Genomic DNA, 18,007 nt, shown 5'->3' with positions numbered 1-18,007 from the left:
GCAAGGTATATCTTGTATATTTACATAACATGCAACTCAAAATTGTTGAGTAAATCACATCTAAAATGACTGTTTGGGTTATTACTGAAATACTCTTTGAAAGGGCATCCAAACCCAATTTAACAAACAAAACAACCATATTTATTGTTATGATTGGTAGGCTCACAAAATGAAATGGTATATCATTCAAATCGTAATAGTTGACTATCATCTTAGCAGAACTTCTACGCTAAACCATAATACAAATCCCGGAAGGTGACCGTTTAACTATTGTGAGCCCAGTTGGTTATTTGGCATGTAAGAGCCTATTGTAAGTGCGTGAAATGGGTATATAGTTGACTATTACGGCAAGAGTCACGAATACTCACAACTGAATGCAGGCCTGACTTAACTGCGTTGTACTTGCCCTACAACAAATCGTTTATGGTTTAAATGCCGAACTCGAAGATACGAATTTTAAATGGAAACAAAAATATGAAATTATGTGTTGTCCTTTAACGATCCGATGGCGATGCAGTTAAGGTCACGTTTTGAAATGAAAGACACCCTCAACGTTTGCTAACATACGTGCACGCTGAGACCAGGGTCCATCCCATATCATGAATATGAAACACACAATGCTATAATTGTAACATGTTGTTCTTGTTAATGTCAACATGCTGCCGGCTAGTCGGTTTGGTAAGCTTCCACCCTAGATCAATGTACTATTGTGCACCTTAATATCTTATTCCAGCGCTTATTGTTTTAACGGGTGAGACCATTGCAAAAACAACAACTTGTGGTGAGATTGACAGCACATTCCTGTAAAAGTCGACGCAATTATAGCCACTAAATAGAGTTTCATATTCCGTACGGTGGCTGTATAATACAACTTGTGTTGTGCGTTTCGGATTGCACCTCGAAGGTTTAATCAATTACCGTATAAAAAAAAAAACTCAAGCGCACGTAATAATCTCCCATTCGTTCTAAGATACTTCTTCATGAAACCACTTCATATCACGGGTGTCACACGTTTGCAGTTGTAATGCGATCTGACGGAACTTCGAGTACTTCTGCGTGGTCAAGTGAATGTGCATGGTTGCTACGCGATAAGATATTGTAATATTTATATATTATATTATATTATAACGTTTTTCGTATCGACTCAAATATGTTTACCATTGTTGATAAGGTATAAATATCTGTAGCAGTATTTTGTTTTCAACTAGGGATAAGACAGGACGTTTTGTGCGACTAACGCCGCTAAAGATCAAATAAAAACAGCTAATAACATACGCCCGTCTTGTTTAACAGCTTGATGAAAAGATTTGACGTAAATTTCATATAAACCAGTGTTCTAAAGGACATCATTTACTTTTATCCGAATGATTAACACCAGATTTGCGACCTCTCGTTATCGTATGTGAACACCGAACAGTGCGGTGCTTCTTCAAGTCACGGACTCGTATATAAGCTCGTGTTGTACAATATTATTATCAGTGGACTTTTTGACTGTTACAAATGCATATGCGTAAAATATTCACAAGATTGGATTCATAAGCTTGAAAACATATCATCTCGATCTGTATTCTTGTGCGAAATCTTTGATTCTGTTACTGAAACTCGCGATACAAACGTAAGATGATTTATGTCGTTATGTTGGGGACTGTTTTCGTTGTTGTTTATTATGATCATGATGGTTCTTGTGCTAATCGTAATGATTTTGATGCTGCTGCTGCTGCCCACGACGACGACAATTATGCTGTCGTTACCGCTGCTGATGATGAAGGTGGTGGTGGTGATGGTTGTGGCGATGATGATGATGATGATGAGGATGAGGATGAGGATGAGGATGATGATGAGGATGATGATGATGACTACTTTGAATATATATGTATCCCGGAAAAAGCAACTTTTTAGAAAAAAACAACTTATCTGCTGGTACAAATAAACATGACCCATTGATTATCCTTTCAAAATCACACACCGTATCAACCGTTATAATTTAAAGTAAGCTATCATTGGTAGATTTAATGGGCAAGCGTTGTTTGTACCGCGGTGATTAGCGGGTTTTTCCAAACTCGTGCTTTTCCGGGATAGATCTAAAAACAACACACCCGGTCAGTACATCCCATATAAAACAAAGATTTGTTATATGTAACCACGATGTCTGGAAAAGTGACAGTTTTTCACACAAAAAACACCTATCGTTTTAATTTGCTTCGCTCGTTTGAAATAGATGAATCTAACATACTTGGTGGAATCGATCATTTTGGCGCCAAAATATGACGTCACCAAGCGAGCTTTGGGTTTTCCCCTTTGGAAATCTATATCAGAAAACATGTCTCGACGTGTCTTCTGAATGCGTTTTGATTGGATAAATCGGTAAACCACGCCTTCAAAGTCGCGCGAGATTTGACTAGTAAATATTATTGCCAGAAATTACGCAGCAAAACTAGAGGGCGGACAAGGGAGATAGGGACTAGCGAACAGGTATGTAAATAAATAGTACATAAATAAGCGTAATACGTAGTATGCTACTGTTAAGTACGACACTCACTTGTTTGTTTATTAATTGTGGTATCTTCGATAGGCTGAATGCATTTTCAGCTATACGTTTTAAATCGTTTATAGCGCACTGCAATCTGCAGCTTGTTTATTGCATCACTATTGTTTCAAAGTAAATGTAGTGTTTTATCAGTAGGAGTTAACGGTACAAATCCGTAACCATAAGAAAAATATCGCCGAATGCCTCAACAATTATAAAGCATTAATGAGACATTCCATTCTCAAGAATAGAGCAGACATATTATAAAGTCCTGCATATGGTTAAACGTCAAAGTTAATTTGCAATGTCACCCGTACATCGCTGATTCGAGACAGTCACAAGGTTGTTCCCTCCCCCCAACATCCCTTTGCCGGGGTTTAAGACTTTACTTCCATGTGCCCGGATCTCAAGTTACTGTGAATATCTACTTGCCTCCAGTGAAGAAAGGTTGCACAATCTTTAAATTGATGTTTGATTTATATAATTATAAACATATAGCCAAATTAAATTACAGGAATATTGATATTATCACCAGAGAGATAATTGCAAACGAAAGTTAAGAGGGGATTTTGGCGCTAATTTGACTTGCCTGTAGGGCTACCTACGTTGGAAAATCACTTACCCCCCTCACCGCATTTTAAACGTGCAAGGGCAAGCGGGCGTCACGTCAGCTTATGTAACCCCTGCTTTGACCTTGGCTTTTTGTCAACATCATATAGAGCAGTCGGGGATTTACCGCCTCGTGTACAAAAAGCAAATACGTCATTCGGTCCGTTTTCGAAGTACATGCATGGTAAATCTCCGAAGTGGAAACGTGATATGCATATTAACCCATTTAAGCCTAGTGGACTTTCCCATGCTTCTAAATTGGATCAATTCATTTTCAAAATTAGGGATGTCTAGTATACTTATTTCTATATTTAGAATATTTCTTAGAGAAATTCCTTTAAGCAAACAGCGTAGACCCTGATGAGACGCCGCATCATGCGGTGTCTCATCTGGGTCTACGCTGTTTGCCAAGGCCTTTTTTTCTAGACGCTAGGCATAAATGGGTTAAATCAATAATTGTTTATAGCGTTATGTTGTGGTAATGACCCATATGACTTTCCAACAGCACTCGTCTGCGTTTGCCAGACACACAGACAGCGGGCTTTACACTGTTCAAATGTTGCGGTTTTCTACATGAGTCACTCGTCTGTTTGCGTAACCTGGTTTAAGTACAGATTTTACTACGCCGTAGTAAAATTTGACACTTGATAAAAACATATGATCTTTTGTGGTTTTCGTTTTCTTGGCTCGTGGCCAAGAAGCGCACACGTCAAGAGCACATGTTGCGAGTGTAAGTTTTTTTATAAACTCATTCGCGAGCCCGTATCTGTAGGCATTATCTATAATAAGCCAACCGCCTTTCGTTAACTCGGCCAGATCTTTTCATGCTTAATTAACTTTTAATCTTCTTATAAATGCATTTGTTTTCGAGCTTGTCGCTATTCGAAAACAAAGATGTAGATTTTTTTATTTAATTTGCGCCTCGTGGAATTTTTTATAAAAATAACGCTTGCTGCAGACCAGATTTAACTCAACCTGTATAATATCGACTATTTTTACTGTCGAGCGGATCTATTTTAAATGCTTGTGAAATAGGGGCGTTGCTTAAGACAATATTGGTATATTGTATTGGTCGGTAAGGATAAGTGATGTGTCATATAGCGCAATATATATTGTCGGCCTAATCATGTTTGTATTGTATCTAAAAAGTAATTATTTGCCTACCGTGTAAGGGAGTCAGTTAATTAAACTGTCGAAATTTCGAGAAGTGCAGTTATATTTGTTGTCCGGTCTTATTATTAGTATAATTACTATTTAAACTAAATATCAAAGAACTTTAACAATCTGAGTGAAGTGTGACTTCGAAGCTTCATATCGTTGAAAACATTGAGATTATACCCTCGTCGCAAATTCAATGTAAGTTTATTAACATAACACAAACAGTCTAACGCTATTAATGAACACATAGCCGTTCAGTTTGATTGCTCATTTACTGCATGACTGTTTTAGTCGTTCGTAATTTTCGATAATGCATTTGAAGGAGAATATAAGTTGTTTTTGTAATGCTGGCCACTTTTAACATAAATACCCCTTTGTTTACTTTTTAATTTGATACACTATTATCTTAAACTTCGGGAACTTATCGATTAATTCGAAGTCAATGTGAATATGAGTGTAACACTACTCTTGCGCGCATGCTTTTTACTTCAGATGCAAATCTGAGTTGGATTCGGGAGGAGAACTATTTACGTCTATCTTACTGAAAGCTATTCAATCACAACATCCATTTCGCGTTTGTGTATTTTAGCTGGAAATCTTACATCAGAGAATCTTTAAGAAACCCTTTCCATGAGAAAATGGAGTTCAGGCGTTCATCACCCGCCCTTGGGGCACGTGCGGAGGAAGGACATGATGACGTCATCAACGTGGCAACCCCCGTAGCGAAATTAAGGTAAATATTGGCTATTGTTCTTTTTTTGTATAGATTACTGTTGTAACTGTTAATGGTGTTTCGTTTTCATGCCTTATTGTTTTTTGTTTATACATGTATGTGTAATTGTATTCTTACGAGACTCATCGGTTACCGATGTTTTTTTAAACTATGTGTTGTAATTTTAAATTTTGTTTGTACTATTCTTCTTATTGTTGTTGTTGTTTTTACTTCGATGATGATGATGATGATGATGATGATCGTGATGATGATGATGATCGTGATGATTATGATGATGATGATGATGATGATGATGATGATGATGATGATGATGATTTTCATTATAATTATTATTATTTCATACATTCATTGAGTTTATAACGTACTTGAATGCATTCTTCAAGTATCCGAATTGTTTTGCACTCTAGTACACACCAGTTACCAATCTAAGCAATGAGAGCACGAGAAAACGTATGTTTATTTATGTTTTATATTCCATTTCATTTTATGTCAAACATAAATTATTTATCATCTTACCATTTATAATAAAAACAAACACATTTGTTTAGGTGTCATGCCTAGCAGGGTAATTTATTTCTTGAAAACACACGCACAAACACTGGTTCCAAAAAAAAACAAAAAAAAACATTGCCATAAAGTATGAATGGCAAAAATGGGTCATTATACATACAACTGTGAAAAATGGAGTACAACAAGTATACTCGTTAATGTGCGGAACCAATGCCCCTTTCTATCTTAAGTCATCCTTCTACTCTCTTAACACTCACTGAAACACATAAAGCATAATATTAGCCTTTAAACAAAACATAGCATTAACAAATAAAAAATAAAAAACGATTTAAAGCACCTCAACGCTCTACCCTGCTTGCCTATCGAATGAACAAACCTACACATATATGCATGAGGAAATCTTGATTTCCGCATCATTGAACATGCGCACCTTCAAAACCTGTGTAACAACTTTATTCAATCATACACCGATAATAAATACATATAACTTGAAACCCGACAGTAAACGCTGTTGGGTAACATGCAAAATTAATTGAAGTTGTAAACTGCGTGGATTTAAACAAGGGTATCGCGATAGCGTATACAATTAATTAACTTTTACACAATCATTATCCGTACTGATAACAATAATTTTTGCACTTAAAGTACAACCAGTATTTATTAAATTATGTGTCTGATTTTGAAACTTGCCGAGTTTATTATCGATTTATTAAAAGTAAATCCTTTGATAAAAGAACTTGGACAAACAGGCGGAACGATCTGTGATCGTCCTTAGCTGAATGACGCCACTTCAACACTGTTAATTGTGTAAGAAGTGATCATTGTTTAAGAAATTATTTCCGTCTAAGTATTGATAGCCGATCTTGCGGAAGTCTTCACTCTAAATAAAAGCCCTACAACCAGGGGCTGGTGGAATGTGCTGGGCCTCTAGAACATATAGTACGGCTATTGTATTTTTTTTTAAATCTGTTTCTATTAAAGCTCAATGATTCGGACTTGCGGTTTAGCGGTAAATATATTATTTCAAGGCGTAGGAATTTCTTGTTATCTGTTTGATAACAAACATCAGAAAGACAAACCGCTGGTCCTTACGACCTTGCCTCACATTTATATTTATAAATATAATTCGTGCGTATAATATTATAACTAATTAAATGTTTAATCCATTTATGCCTAGCGTCTAGAAAAAAGGCCATGACAAACAGCGTAGACCCAGATGAGACGCCGCATGATGTGGCGTCTCATCAGGGTCTGCGCTGTTTGCTTAAAGTAATTTCTGTAAAAAATATTCTAAATATAGAAATAAATATGCTAGACATCCCTAATTTTGGAAATAAATTGATCCAATTTATCAGGATGGGAGAGTCCACTAGGCATAAATGGGTTAATCCGCCTTCTCCGCTAATAAACATTCACGTGTTTCATCGACGTCTATCGCAAAAACAATTCAAAATGATGTCAGCTTCATTCATTAACATGTAGATGTGGTACATAATCAATTTGAAGTATTATGTCTATATAAATGCAGTGAAAAATGTTTGTCTTATTAATGAAATTACATCTATTTGTAATAAACGATTACAATTTTATTTAATTTAAATATAACATTTTAATTACAAATGCATTGAAATTTATTAGTAAAGGTTACCTAGATTGCGCGTTTAAGCACCTACATTTTCCGTATTAATTTATCGGAAATTTTGGGAAACTTAAAAAAAAATTAGGACCTGCCTCTAATTGGTGCAGAATATACCATCATTATTTGCATTATCCGACCATAGAAAGAAAGTCGCAGTTTGTGTTAGACTAATAAATACATGCCCCTTTTGTCGTGCGGTCTTTTTAAAGCGTGCATATTCTCGTCCTATATGTATCCAGATATCCAGAGGGCGTTCACATTTATATCACACCGACTTTTCGACGATGATTCACATTCGCTGACAGATTATTGTATTGAATACACATTAAAACCGCGTGTATTATGATTATTGAATTTATTCGATAAGCTACAAAGTACGTTACTGGTGGATTTTCCAGTTCAAATACTGCGGTTTCGGCTGAGGCAATTACTTGGCCCCCGAAGCTTTTGTGATGCATGATAAAAATCACTTTTACTTCAGGTGACACGCAATGACTAATATTCACACTTGTGAACGTAAGTTTGCTGCGATGACTAGAGATCGTTTCCATACTTATTGGTTAATGTCAATTTGTGGTTTTTGAGGAGGTTATTAGTGACTGTTCACCTAGCTAACAACAGATGTTGGGCGACTCAATTAAATATTCAATCAGCAATAAACACGGCGATCAGTCTATTGACCCCACTGGCTTTGTAGATAACATCATAGTTCCCAAGGGTTGGGAAGGGTCACCTATTGATGCTGCCTTGGGTCACCGTTACGTTTAGTCAGCAGGGTCACTTTGTGCGAATCTTTTTGCGACAGGCGCCGCGTTGAGAAGATGGGTCAGTTAGGTTTCAGTCATTTTACGCATTATTAACGGCGAATAAATCATCACGCTTGAACGTCCACGTGAACAAAGTGACCGCCGGTAACAAAAAACACCGTGAGTGTTGTAGGCAATATATGTGAACTTATTTTTAACTATTTTGCAATATGAGCCCATAAAATCCCCATTCTGAAATCAATTGCAAAAATGATGATCCGTGGCAATTATATTACGCAAGAAATCCGACGAACTAAAATCAGTTTATAACCATGTCGTGTTCACTTTTAAACGTGACGAAAATTAACCTTTCAAAGGTGACATGTCTTCTTGAACACGTTTTTATGGACGAACAAGCGGAAATGTAGCTGTATGTGACGCCTAGATACTAGTTTATTTAATCAAAGCGCTGAAGGTAATAAAGTTGTTCGCTGTTGTATAATCTGAGACGCAACTCAGTTTTCAAAATTATGTTATAGCTTTTTATATTGCAAGTTTGAAATGAACACCCCATTCAAATTTATAAAGATTGTGTCTTAAAGCACAGGTTGAGATGTGGGTTTTCTTCAAATCATTAATAAAAAAGATACGTTACGCTTCATTTTGGGAAAACAGGGCTTAATGCATAAGCATTAATTGTCACCCCAGTACCAGAAACTGTCTTTAAACGAAAAACTTCATAAAATTATGTGTCGTCGTTGATTAGCTTGTGCGCATTGCACAGGCTAATCAGTGTTACGTCTTATTTGACATGCATTCAGCCCCGTTTTCCCTGAAAGCAGCCAATATGTACAGATTTCAATGATAAACACTAGACTGGCCAATGTCGTCTTACAAGCTGTTAAACACTATTGATTAAATACACACATTGCAGTAGTAGAGCAGACGCTTCTAGCATTCGTCGTCTGCATAATTTTACTGCAGGTAGTGAAGACAGGCAGTGGTTATCTTTCCTAGCGTAGCTTATAGCAGACTGACTTGCAGTTATCGTTCCTAGCGTAGCTAAAGCAGACTGACTTGCAAAACTGCCTCTCTAGCTCACAACTAAACACGAAAGTTTTTCCGTAATAATTAGGTGAGAAATTTACACTGGATGTGATTTTGAAACGGTACACATGCACATAGAAAGAACAATATGATGGTTAAGCACACGTTTTAATTGATAGGGGTTTACACCAGAATGGAACTTTTGTATTGCACGCAACACTGTTGTGACGTCATCGACGATTTCCCATACAAGTTATGTCAATCAAAGCTCTTTTTGTGTCCTTTATTTTAAACTTTTAAGATAGACAGCTGAAAAGAAATGCACTGGTGTTTGGTTAGAGTATCGACAATGGATGAGTAAGAAATGACATTTCGAGTAAGATACACTACAACACTTGTACTTTTTACATGAATGGTCGAATCAAGATGAGTACGATTTTTTTAACAGATTACAAACTTTTTATTCTGGATTATTTTAACGAAATGCTTCAGATGAGCATTTTAGAGAAGTGTTTCAATCTAACGAGAGCCTTACAATTGAAAAATCAGGATGAAACAATGCATAACAGAGACAACAAAGAGGTCGTGAGTCTATTACCACAAAAAAAAACAACATACGTACTGCAAAGACCCACACGGATTCACTGGAGAGAAAAAATGTACGCCTGAAACAAAGCAACGTCAAAAGCCTCATTTTTTTATTTATTGTCAGTATGTTCTTTGGTCCGTTTTTTCGTTCATTGGCTAGGATATATCCTTCATTTTTCTGCTTCTTTATATCTTGTAAATATGCCTCAGGTGTTACATCATCGGTCATGCGAAGATGTCGGTTGAACTCAGACATCGGAAATGAAAAAATAAACAAAGCTTTATACGATTGCGTGCTTGCCGTAAAACTGATCTTTCGCAAAACTAATCGCCCGTGGTACAAACACGTTGTCAACGTCCCCAACTGACGGTTCACTTCATTCGCACAATATCGTCGCCATAAGACACGCGCATGAAAAAGTAGTTCTCCGCTTCGCTGCGCAAATTATTCATGATTTCTTTTGTGATTGTTGTCTGAACGGTTGCAAAAAGTATTATATATATGCAACAGCAATGATACAGACTTCAGTTCAAACTATCAACATTGGGTTTTATTTTACCACCAAAGGCAATGTGCGTGAAGAGAGCTGGAAACACTATCTTTGATGTATCGTCATCCTTTAGGAAAAGGACACCTCTGATCGTTTGAACTTTAAAACGTCTTTTTTCTTCAAATAAATAGAAAACAAGAAACACGAATACAAGTATCAGGCAAATTGACGTTATGTTAACAAATGATTTTTCCTTGGTCTATAAAATAATATGGCAAATCTCTTTTGTCATCATATGCATTCTCATTTCATTCCTGCTTTAATGAAAATCTTTACATTCTACACCCATAGTTTATTATTCAATGAAATGGCGTTTGTATTTACGTTTAGTGCTTATTATTTCAGATTGCGTTCAAGGAACGACAGCGGCTATACGTCAGCCTCGTCCACGACCGCTTCCCCCTTTACTAGCAACTCGTCCCCATGCATGTTCAAGTTCGAGGATTTACCTCAGGACGTCTTTGACGTTGACCATCAACAGGTGTTGGGCGCCTCATTCACCGAGTATTCCACGCCGGTGTTCCACGGTGGCGACTCCGCGTGTGATCTCAGTGAAAAACTTGTTGATGTGCGTCTGAATAACACCGACGATTTTGATCGGATTCGTGACGTCACAAGTGTAAATGTGGACCATGAAGAACAAATGGACACCGGCCTAGATGCGGAGGTCGTACGTATCACAACGGACACGTTTAAGGGTCCCGTTACGCCGCCCGTAGACATGCCCAGACCCTCAGCGCCTTTCCCTTATGTTCTGGAGACCCAGGACCAGTTTGAGCCAATAGAGGATGAAGAACCGGTTGACATGGTAACCGACTTAGATCCTATAGGTGAGTGTTTAGAGGTTATACAGATTCGTAATAACGTTAATATTTTTTATAGCTTTTCAGCGTGGTCCTTGCGTACCTATTTGTAAAAAGTGTTTTGTAACTACAGTTACATGTATTTGCTAGTACTATTCCAATTTTACTGAATCCATCATTAAAATATAGACATTTATAAAAGTACATGCATACATTTGTAATGCAATATCGGTACATCTAATTGGTATACGGCGAATACTTCTAATAACAGTCTGGGTCTAGGAGCATCTTGCAACTGGTTTTATATAGCCATTTAAATAAGTGCGAGCATGCAATTATATGTATTGCAATTATATATATGTACTCTAAGAAATTATCGCCTGCTTGTTGCAGTGTTGCTGTTGTTTTTTTGTTCAAATTTGGGTCTGGAAGGGGGGGCCCCATTCCCAATTACTATCAATTGTAAAGTATTTGTAAGAATAAAATCAACAACATTAATTTCCCAATTTAAGGCAAAAGTACACGACATTTCCCAATCCAAAGGGATCAGGTCCCATGCCCAAAATGGTGAACAAAAACGATGTGTTGCAAAGGCTGTCTCGTTTTCTCTTTACAAATAAAGACGAATGAGATAATTATCACATAATTTTGAAGATATCCACTTGGTAAAACAACCGACCGTTTAATTATTTCAATTTTATTCATAATTCATTTTCTAACCATGCATGCAGTCAAGACCTTCGTGCCGCTTAAAGGTAAATGTTAATTAATCCGAGTGGATCTATACAATACAGTTTCCTATTTAAATGCATTTAGATGACTTTATTTTTACCGTTAGGAAAAAAAATGCTAATGTATTTTGTATTTAATGTCAGTAAATATTTGCTGAAAAGCTTGTTACAGAGAGTTCCCGGTCATTTGTGAGATTGGTTTTCTGACGCATAGGGGCTAATAAATACATTGTCATACATATAAATATATAAGAGAGGGTCGCACGTGTTTCAATGAAAGAGAATATTGTCTAATTTGGGTGATGAATCGCTGATAGGCTAGACTGATCTTAGTAGATCTATGGGTCCGGTGTACAGTAACTGCTAGTGTTGTTATCTCGAGTGGGCCTCTTGAAATCATCGCTATCGGCAACTGGGTTACTGATTGGTATCACGGTTTTACCACTGACAGCGCCATTTTTCACGCCGATGAGCATTATCTATATTTTCACATTTGAGTGCGCAATTTAAGACGGTGCGGTTAACCACAATGTGTCCCACTGACCTCTCTAAATTCGTTTACCAGTATCTTTCGATTATGATCATAAGGTGAAAATCAAATGGAAGATTTTACACGAGCGCAAGTTAACTGCGCAGTTTTCTGTTATCACATAAATCTCTGTGCACAGAAGAAACTGTTAGCACAAAACATATATGAACGTGAACACATTAAATGTAAATGATATCAGATTTCATTTAAAAATATAAATTATATCCCTTACCAATAATTTATCTGTTGTTGATCGTATCGACCTCGAGAAATACAAAAGCATCGCGTTCGACTCCGTCGTCCATCATTAAACAAGTACTGGTAGTTAACGCTTTCAGTGCTGGAACCGAATTTTGAAGGCCTTTGCAAACAGTTTGGATCCAGATGAGACGCTACAGAACGTGGCGTCTCATCAGGATCCAAACTGTTTGCTATTCTGATAGTATTCTTTGAAACCAACCGAAGAAAATGCTAATTTTAGAAAATCAGCAGACGACATTTAACCGCGCTTCATAACATTACAAATGTTTAAAGTGATTGAACATTGTGTAAAATATTTTATGAAATACCACATCGCATCGAAATTCCAAAATTGAAAAAAAGAACGGTCTTGTGCAAAATGTTTTATTCCGTCATATGGACAAGCGTTTTTGTATGCGCAAACACTATTGCTTTGATCTATCGTTGTTTCAATTATAAGGAGTGGAACAAGCAGTAATCAAATCATTTGACCATGCTAACATAAGATTATATTTTCCCCAAAACAAGTAGCCATCTGTGTTCATAATATGTAAGTTCTCGTGTAACAACGCTGTCCCAGAACACTTTCCAGCTCTTGACATATCTTGGGAACGTAAGACTGGGAGTTTATTAATTATGATTGCATCATCCATTGTTTAAGTTGTGTAAATTAATACTCGATATCACATATCGCGGTCTCTACTTCCGACTTTACAGACACAATACCCTCTTTTATTAACGAATTAGATCTGAGGTAATCGTGCGCCGGAGTAAAGTAGTGTAAATCGATACGTTGGCCATGAACAAACATGTGCATTTGAACTTCACTATGTGAAAAGGGGGTTTAATGCATGTGCGGAAAGTGTCGTCCCATATTAGCCTGTGCAGTCTGCACATGCTTATCACGGACGACAATGTCCGCTTTAATTGTATTTCTCGTTTAAAGGAAGACTCTTCTTGACGAAAATCCAGTTTAGGCGGAAAGTGTTGTCCCTGATAAGTATGTGCGTGCTGCACAGGCTAATCTGGGACGACACCTGACGCACATGCATTTAACCCCGTTTTTTCAGAGCGCGACTCATTGTGATTGTTTATTTTTTTCGTAACGCATCGACCGGTTGACAAAAAGATAAGAGAGCACATCTGCACAAATAACGCTACAACTATTACGGCTATTACGGCTAAATCTCTTTATAGTTGTTGTTCGTCAATGAATTATGGGTTAAATTTCACGTTCTGATGTAACTATTAATTTTAGACTTGGATCATGCAACTTCATATCATGTTTATTTAATCAGAGACAAATGCGCTTAAACTTAAACAAAAGATAAAGTAAAATCCTTAAAAACACAACAGCACATCAAATTTGCATGTATTGCTGCTGTTGATTTTATTATTCTATAACGGTGCCTGCTCGTAATATATACGTTTAAACATTATCGAAAAGAAAATAAAACGTCGGGGACCTCATAAACTTAACATTTTAACGTTTAATTAATTGTTTAACGACCACTACCATATCAGTTTAATGATCAATAAACGCCTTTAGTATGTTCACGAGACGTTTCAGCGCCTGATCAAACACTGCAACTGCAAATTAAGTCGCTCTTAGCCAATAACGATGACATCAGATTTGTTTATAGAATTAAAAGTTGGTTAAACCGCGCACAAAGAGCCCTTGGCGTTTTGTCAAAATGTATTTTGTAAGTGAGCATAAGTGTTTATTTAATTGTTTAATAATAGTCATCATTTGAAAGGGATATGTCGTATTATTAGTCAATACACTTGAGGTTTCTTTTTTGAAATATAGATAAACATCTTGGCGATATGAAAATAGCGATAGTCAAGTGGTGTCAATGGTTTTACCGTGAACATTACTAATTACTAATTGCGTAGTACGTCCAATTAACAATTACTACTGCAACGGCTACAACAACAACAACAAGTACTACTACTACTACTACTACTACTACTACTACTACTACTACTACTACTACAACTACTACTACTACTACAACTACTACTTCTACTATTACTACTACTACTACTACTACTACTACTACTACTACTACAAGTACTACTACTACTACTACTACTACTACTACTATGTTTTCACTGCAACTTATTCTGCAAAAAACTGATCGTTAACTTTATTCGTTTTTGCTAGTACTGCTTACACTGCTTATGTTTGTTCAAACATCTATCTCTTTTTCTACACAGGCTTCGTGAGCAGACAGCGTTCAGCGTCTCTCCCGGAAGTAACGACCGACTTTATCCGCCAACAGGAAGTGGGCCGGGAGCTGCGTTTGTACGCAGACGAGTTCAACCACCAACATGACCGCTATCACAGGGTGAGAACATTTTGGCGTGTAGTCAAGTCCTGTGTCCAGAATTGTCATCTTAAATTGTATACGTTAATAATAGTTTTAAATATTGAATAGTAATATAACTCGCACAGACACGTGTTAATGTGCATGTTCTTTATTGTTTTTAAGTATGAACATTGTGCATTGATTCCTTTATCACACGGACAGACAAACAGACAATTTTAATTTTTGAATAGCCTTATATACTTTATAAGTAATACGATTTAATAGCATGTTATCAGTGGTCCCAGTCGTAGTAAAATTTAATCAATTGTGCATTTATCTTAATTATGTATGTTGGTATTTTTATAACACATACATTGCAATATTCCATAGATCAACCATATTTTGGTATTAAAAACTGCGAGCAGGCGATCATGGCTGTAATGAACAATGCGGCATATTTGAGCATTTTATTATCTACAGTGTTTATCGCTCTAGCACGTTCCTTTTTTATTAAAAATGGAATGATTTATTTCTTTTGGTGTACTTAATACCGAATTCGAAACACTAAAACATTTAAAGGGGCCTTTTCACAGATTTTGGCATATTTTGAAGTTTGTCATTAAATGCTTTATATTGATAAATGTTAACATTGGATCTTAAAAGCTCCAGTAAAAAATCAAGAATAAAATTAAAAAAAGGAAAAAAAGTAGCCGGTACCAGGGCTCGAACCAGTGACTCCCGGAGTCCTGGAGTTAGTCTGATGTAAAAACGCATAAGCCCTCTCGGCTATTCCGCCGGGTATACACAGTTTAAGTATTTTATACCTTATATAAGCAATCTTCGTAGTTTCGTAAATTTAAACGACAACAACAGAACTCTCCAAATTATTCAATCGTTTCGCGTTGCAACGCTTTATAATTTTTAGGTTTTCAAATCGTCAAAAGATACATATAATGGCTATATTGGACTATGGTAAATGTTCAGTAATACTGTTTCCTCACAAATATCATAACAAAGACGAAAATTTGCGAATCTGAAACAACTTTTTTCAATTTTGTCAATTTACCAAACCGTGAAAAGATCCCTTTAAGTTGTAGTGTAGAGTACGTTTGTAGTAAAAGTTAATTGTTCCTAATTCGAATAAGAATAAGGAACGGCGCCTGTACAATTTTAAGTAAATGTACTTATATTTGATATGAAGGATAATGACCGCTATCACACCGATCGTAAATCGACTAACTCTCCATTAATTTTCCGCACGGTAACTTATTGAGCTCTTTTATTAAATGTTTGCACAATTGAAATTTCAGCGTAGAGCATTGTCCGTACAGATCCCGGTGGCAGTCTTGGGGTTACAAGTTCAAATCGTCGCCGAGTCTTCCCCGCTGTATGACATTTCCGGTTGGCCTAACCTTCGGGAAGTTCTCGCTCAACATTCCCGTTACACCCAAACCGACCGGGATGTCGATTGATGATGTGATGCTCGGATAAAAGTTCGTAGTGCAAATGAAATTATTGTCCATCTGTATGATGTACTAAGCATTGATGACGTCATTTATAAAGTTTAATGTACAGCATGACCAGATGCTAACAAAATCCGCCTTTCTTGTCTTCTACGGTTGTTAGTTGTAGGATTTATTGTAATCGATTTGTTTGTTTTTTTCAAGAGGTGCTTTTTAAAATATTGAAATATGGACCGATCATTGTCACCGTAATTTTGATTTTCTCTTCACCGGTCCGAGGATCTCATGTAGGTAGAGCAAATTATATCTGGGATACAAATTTGTCGGTGTTGCTCAACATGTATTTTAAATGTTTAAGAATGTTGCCTAGCAACATAAATTCTTAACCGGCATCTTCATTCTTGTCTGCTCAACATGGTAGTCAATCAATGACCAGCTTTAGAAGCCACAATCATTTCCATTGGTGAATAATTATGATGGGTTTTCGGTAGAGGCTAAGTACAAACATACATGTAGGTCACATTGTGGGGTGAAGAGTATTTGTCAACATCATTCAATCATTTTTTCTCACATAGTTCTTGTAAATAAACTGTTTCTTTTATTCACGTTTTGAAGTCTATAGTTAATGTGTACCCTGACATTTGAATGAGTCTTTTCCGTATATTTGTACATTAATAAAGTATGTTTTGATTAAGATTTTTATTTTTTTGAATGATTTTGTATATTTTGAGTGTGATTTTTTATTTTGAAGGTTTTCTTTTTTTATTAATTTTAAATCCTTGTAAATGAGCTTTGTCAAACTGATTGTTTATATTTGTAACATTTTTTGTTTATGATTGCTGACAGACGTTTTTCTTACCTATATGTGTCTTGTTGAAGTTTTTGTTGTTGTTTATCTGTTGACAGACAGAGAGTCGACTTTAAAATATCAGTATTTAAACACGAAATTCTTTTTTCAAGTTGTTTGCTCAGGCCTGTCATAATTTGTGGAAGTCATGAATTGACACTGCTGTGTACATGTTTGGAGCTATGTAGTGCATAGCCTAATCTAATGGAAACTTTTCACTTCGGTCATTGGGTACATATTTCCATCTTTTCATGGTTGATTTGAAACTTGAAAACATTGATATTTGTCGATACTTCTTTGTATGTGTTCATGTATTTACTCTTTTATTTACAAGTATGTTAAAAGTGCTTTGGTTTGAACATAGAAACCCGATTTTATTACTATGACAGCGGTAGCATGAATTTAAGATTGTGTGCGCTTGTGATAGGAAAACTAAATTGTTTTAAATATGTAGAAAGAAAACATCCCTGAGGTAAGGATTACTGATTGAACTTGTACTTGCCCGAAAAGAAACGACAATGAATAAAAGAGTTTTTTCAGATCACATGCGGTTTAATTAAGCATATCATGTATTTTCAAAAATAGTTCATCAACATAAACATGTAATAGATTCCGCATAAATATTAGGTACAGACATTTAAGCAGAAGAAAATATTAATATACATGTAATTAAGTCAATCATACTCTTATTGCTTGAATGTGAGTCATATTGTACATAGTGTTTTTCCACCTACAACATAATATACAAACATGAGCATGTAATTCTCGTTTTTTGTTAAAATTGTTTTGTTAGTGACTTGCAGTAAAAACATTTATTTGTGTTCAGAGCAATTAAAAGTCCATTGGTAACTTGATCTCAGTGGTTTTATAGAAAAATAATAAAAGTGAACACCCGCCGATAGCAGTGTTGTTTTACTCAGACCCTATATTGACAACAATTACGTCTCCTGATGGTTTCACCGGTGTGGGATGGG

General features: G+C 36.2%; 1 protein-coding gene across 3 annotated transcripts; it reads left to right on the top strand.

Moving 5' to 3' along the window:
* Positions 1-1,487: 1,487 nt before the first annotated feature.
* LOC127858296 (uncharacterized) lies at positions 1,488-17,930 on the top strand. Of its 3 annotated transcripts, XM_052395299.1 has the most exons (6): positions 1,512-1,615; positions 2,219-2,472; positions 4,884-5,027; positions 10,454-10,938; positions 14,632-14,762; positions 16,034-17,930. In XM_052395299.1, the coding sequence occupies exons 3-6, from the start codon at positions 4,933-4,935 to the stop codon at positions 16,193-16,195; spliced, it is 873 nt and encodes a 290-aa protein (XP_052251259.1). In that variant the 5' UTR covers positions 1,512-1,615; positions 2,219-2,472; positions 4,884-4,932; the 3' UTR covers positions 16,196-17,930. The 3 variants fall into 3 exon arrangements, with proteins under 3 accessions (XP_052251261.1, XP_052251259.1, XP_052251260.1); XM_052395301.1 differs by lacking the exon at positions 2,219-2,472 and having other exon boundaries at positions 1,488-1,615; XM_052395300.1 differs by lacking the exons at positions 1,512-1,615; positions 2,219-2,472 and adding an exon at positions 4,279-4,492.
* Positions 17,931-18,007: the final 77 nt, after the last annotated feature.

The sequence above is a fragment of the Dreissena polymorpha genome, chromosome 14, assembly GCF_020536995.1.
Source record: "Dreissena polymorpha isolate Duluth1 chromosome 14, UMN_Dpol_1.0, whole genome shotgun sequence".
Taxonomy (NCBI): Eukaryota; Metazoa; Mollusca; class Bivalvia; order Myida; family Dreissenidae; genus Dreissena; species Dreissena polymorpha.
This window is presented reverse-complemented; position numbering and strand designations above follow the sequence as displayed.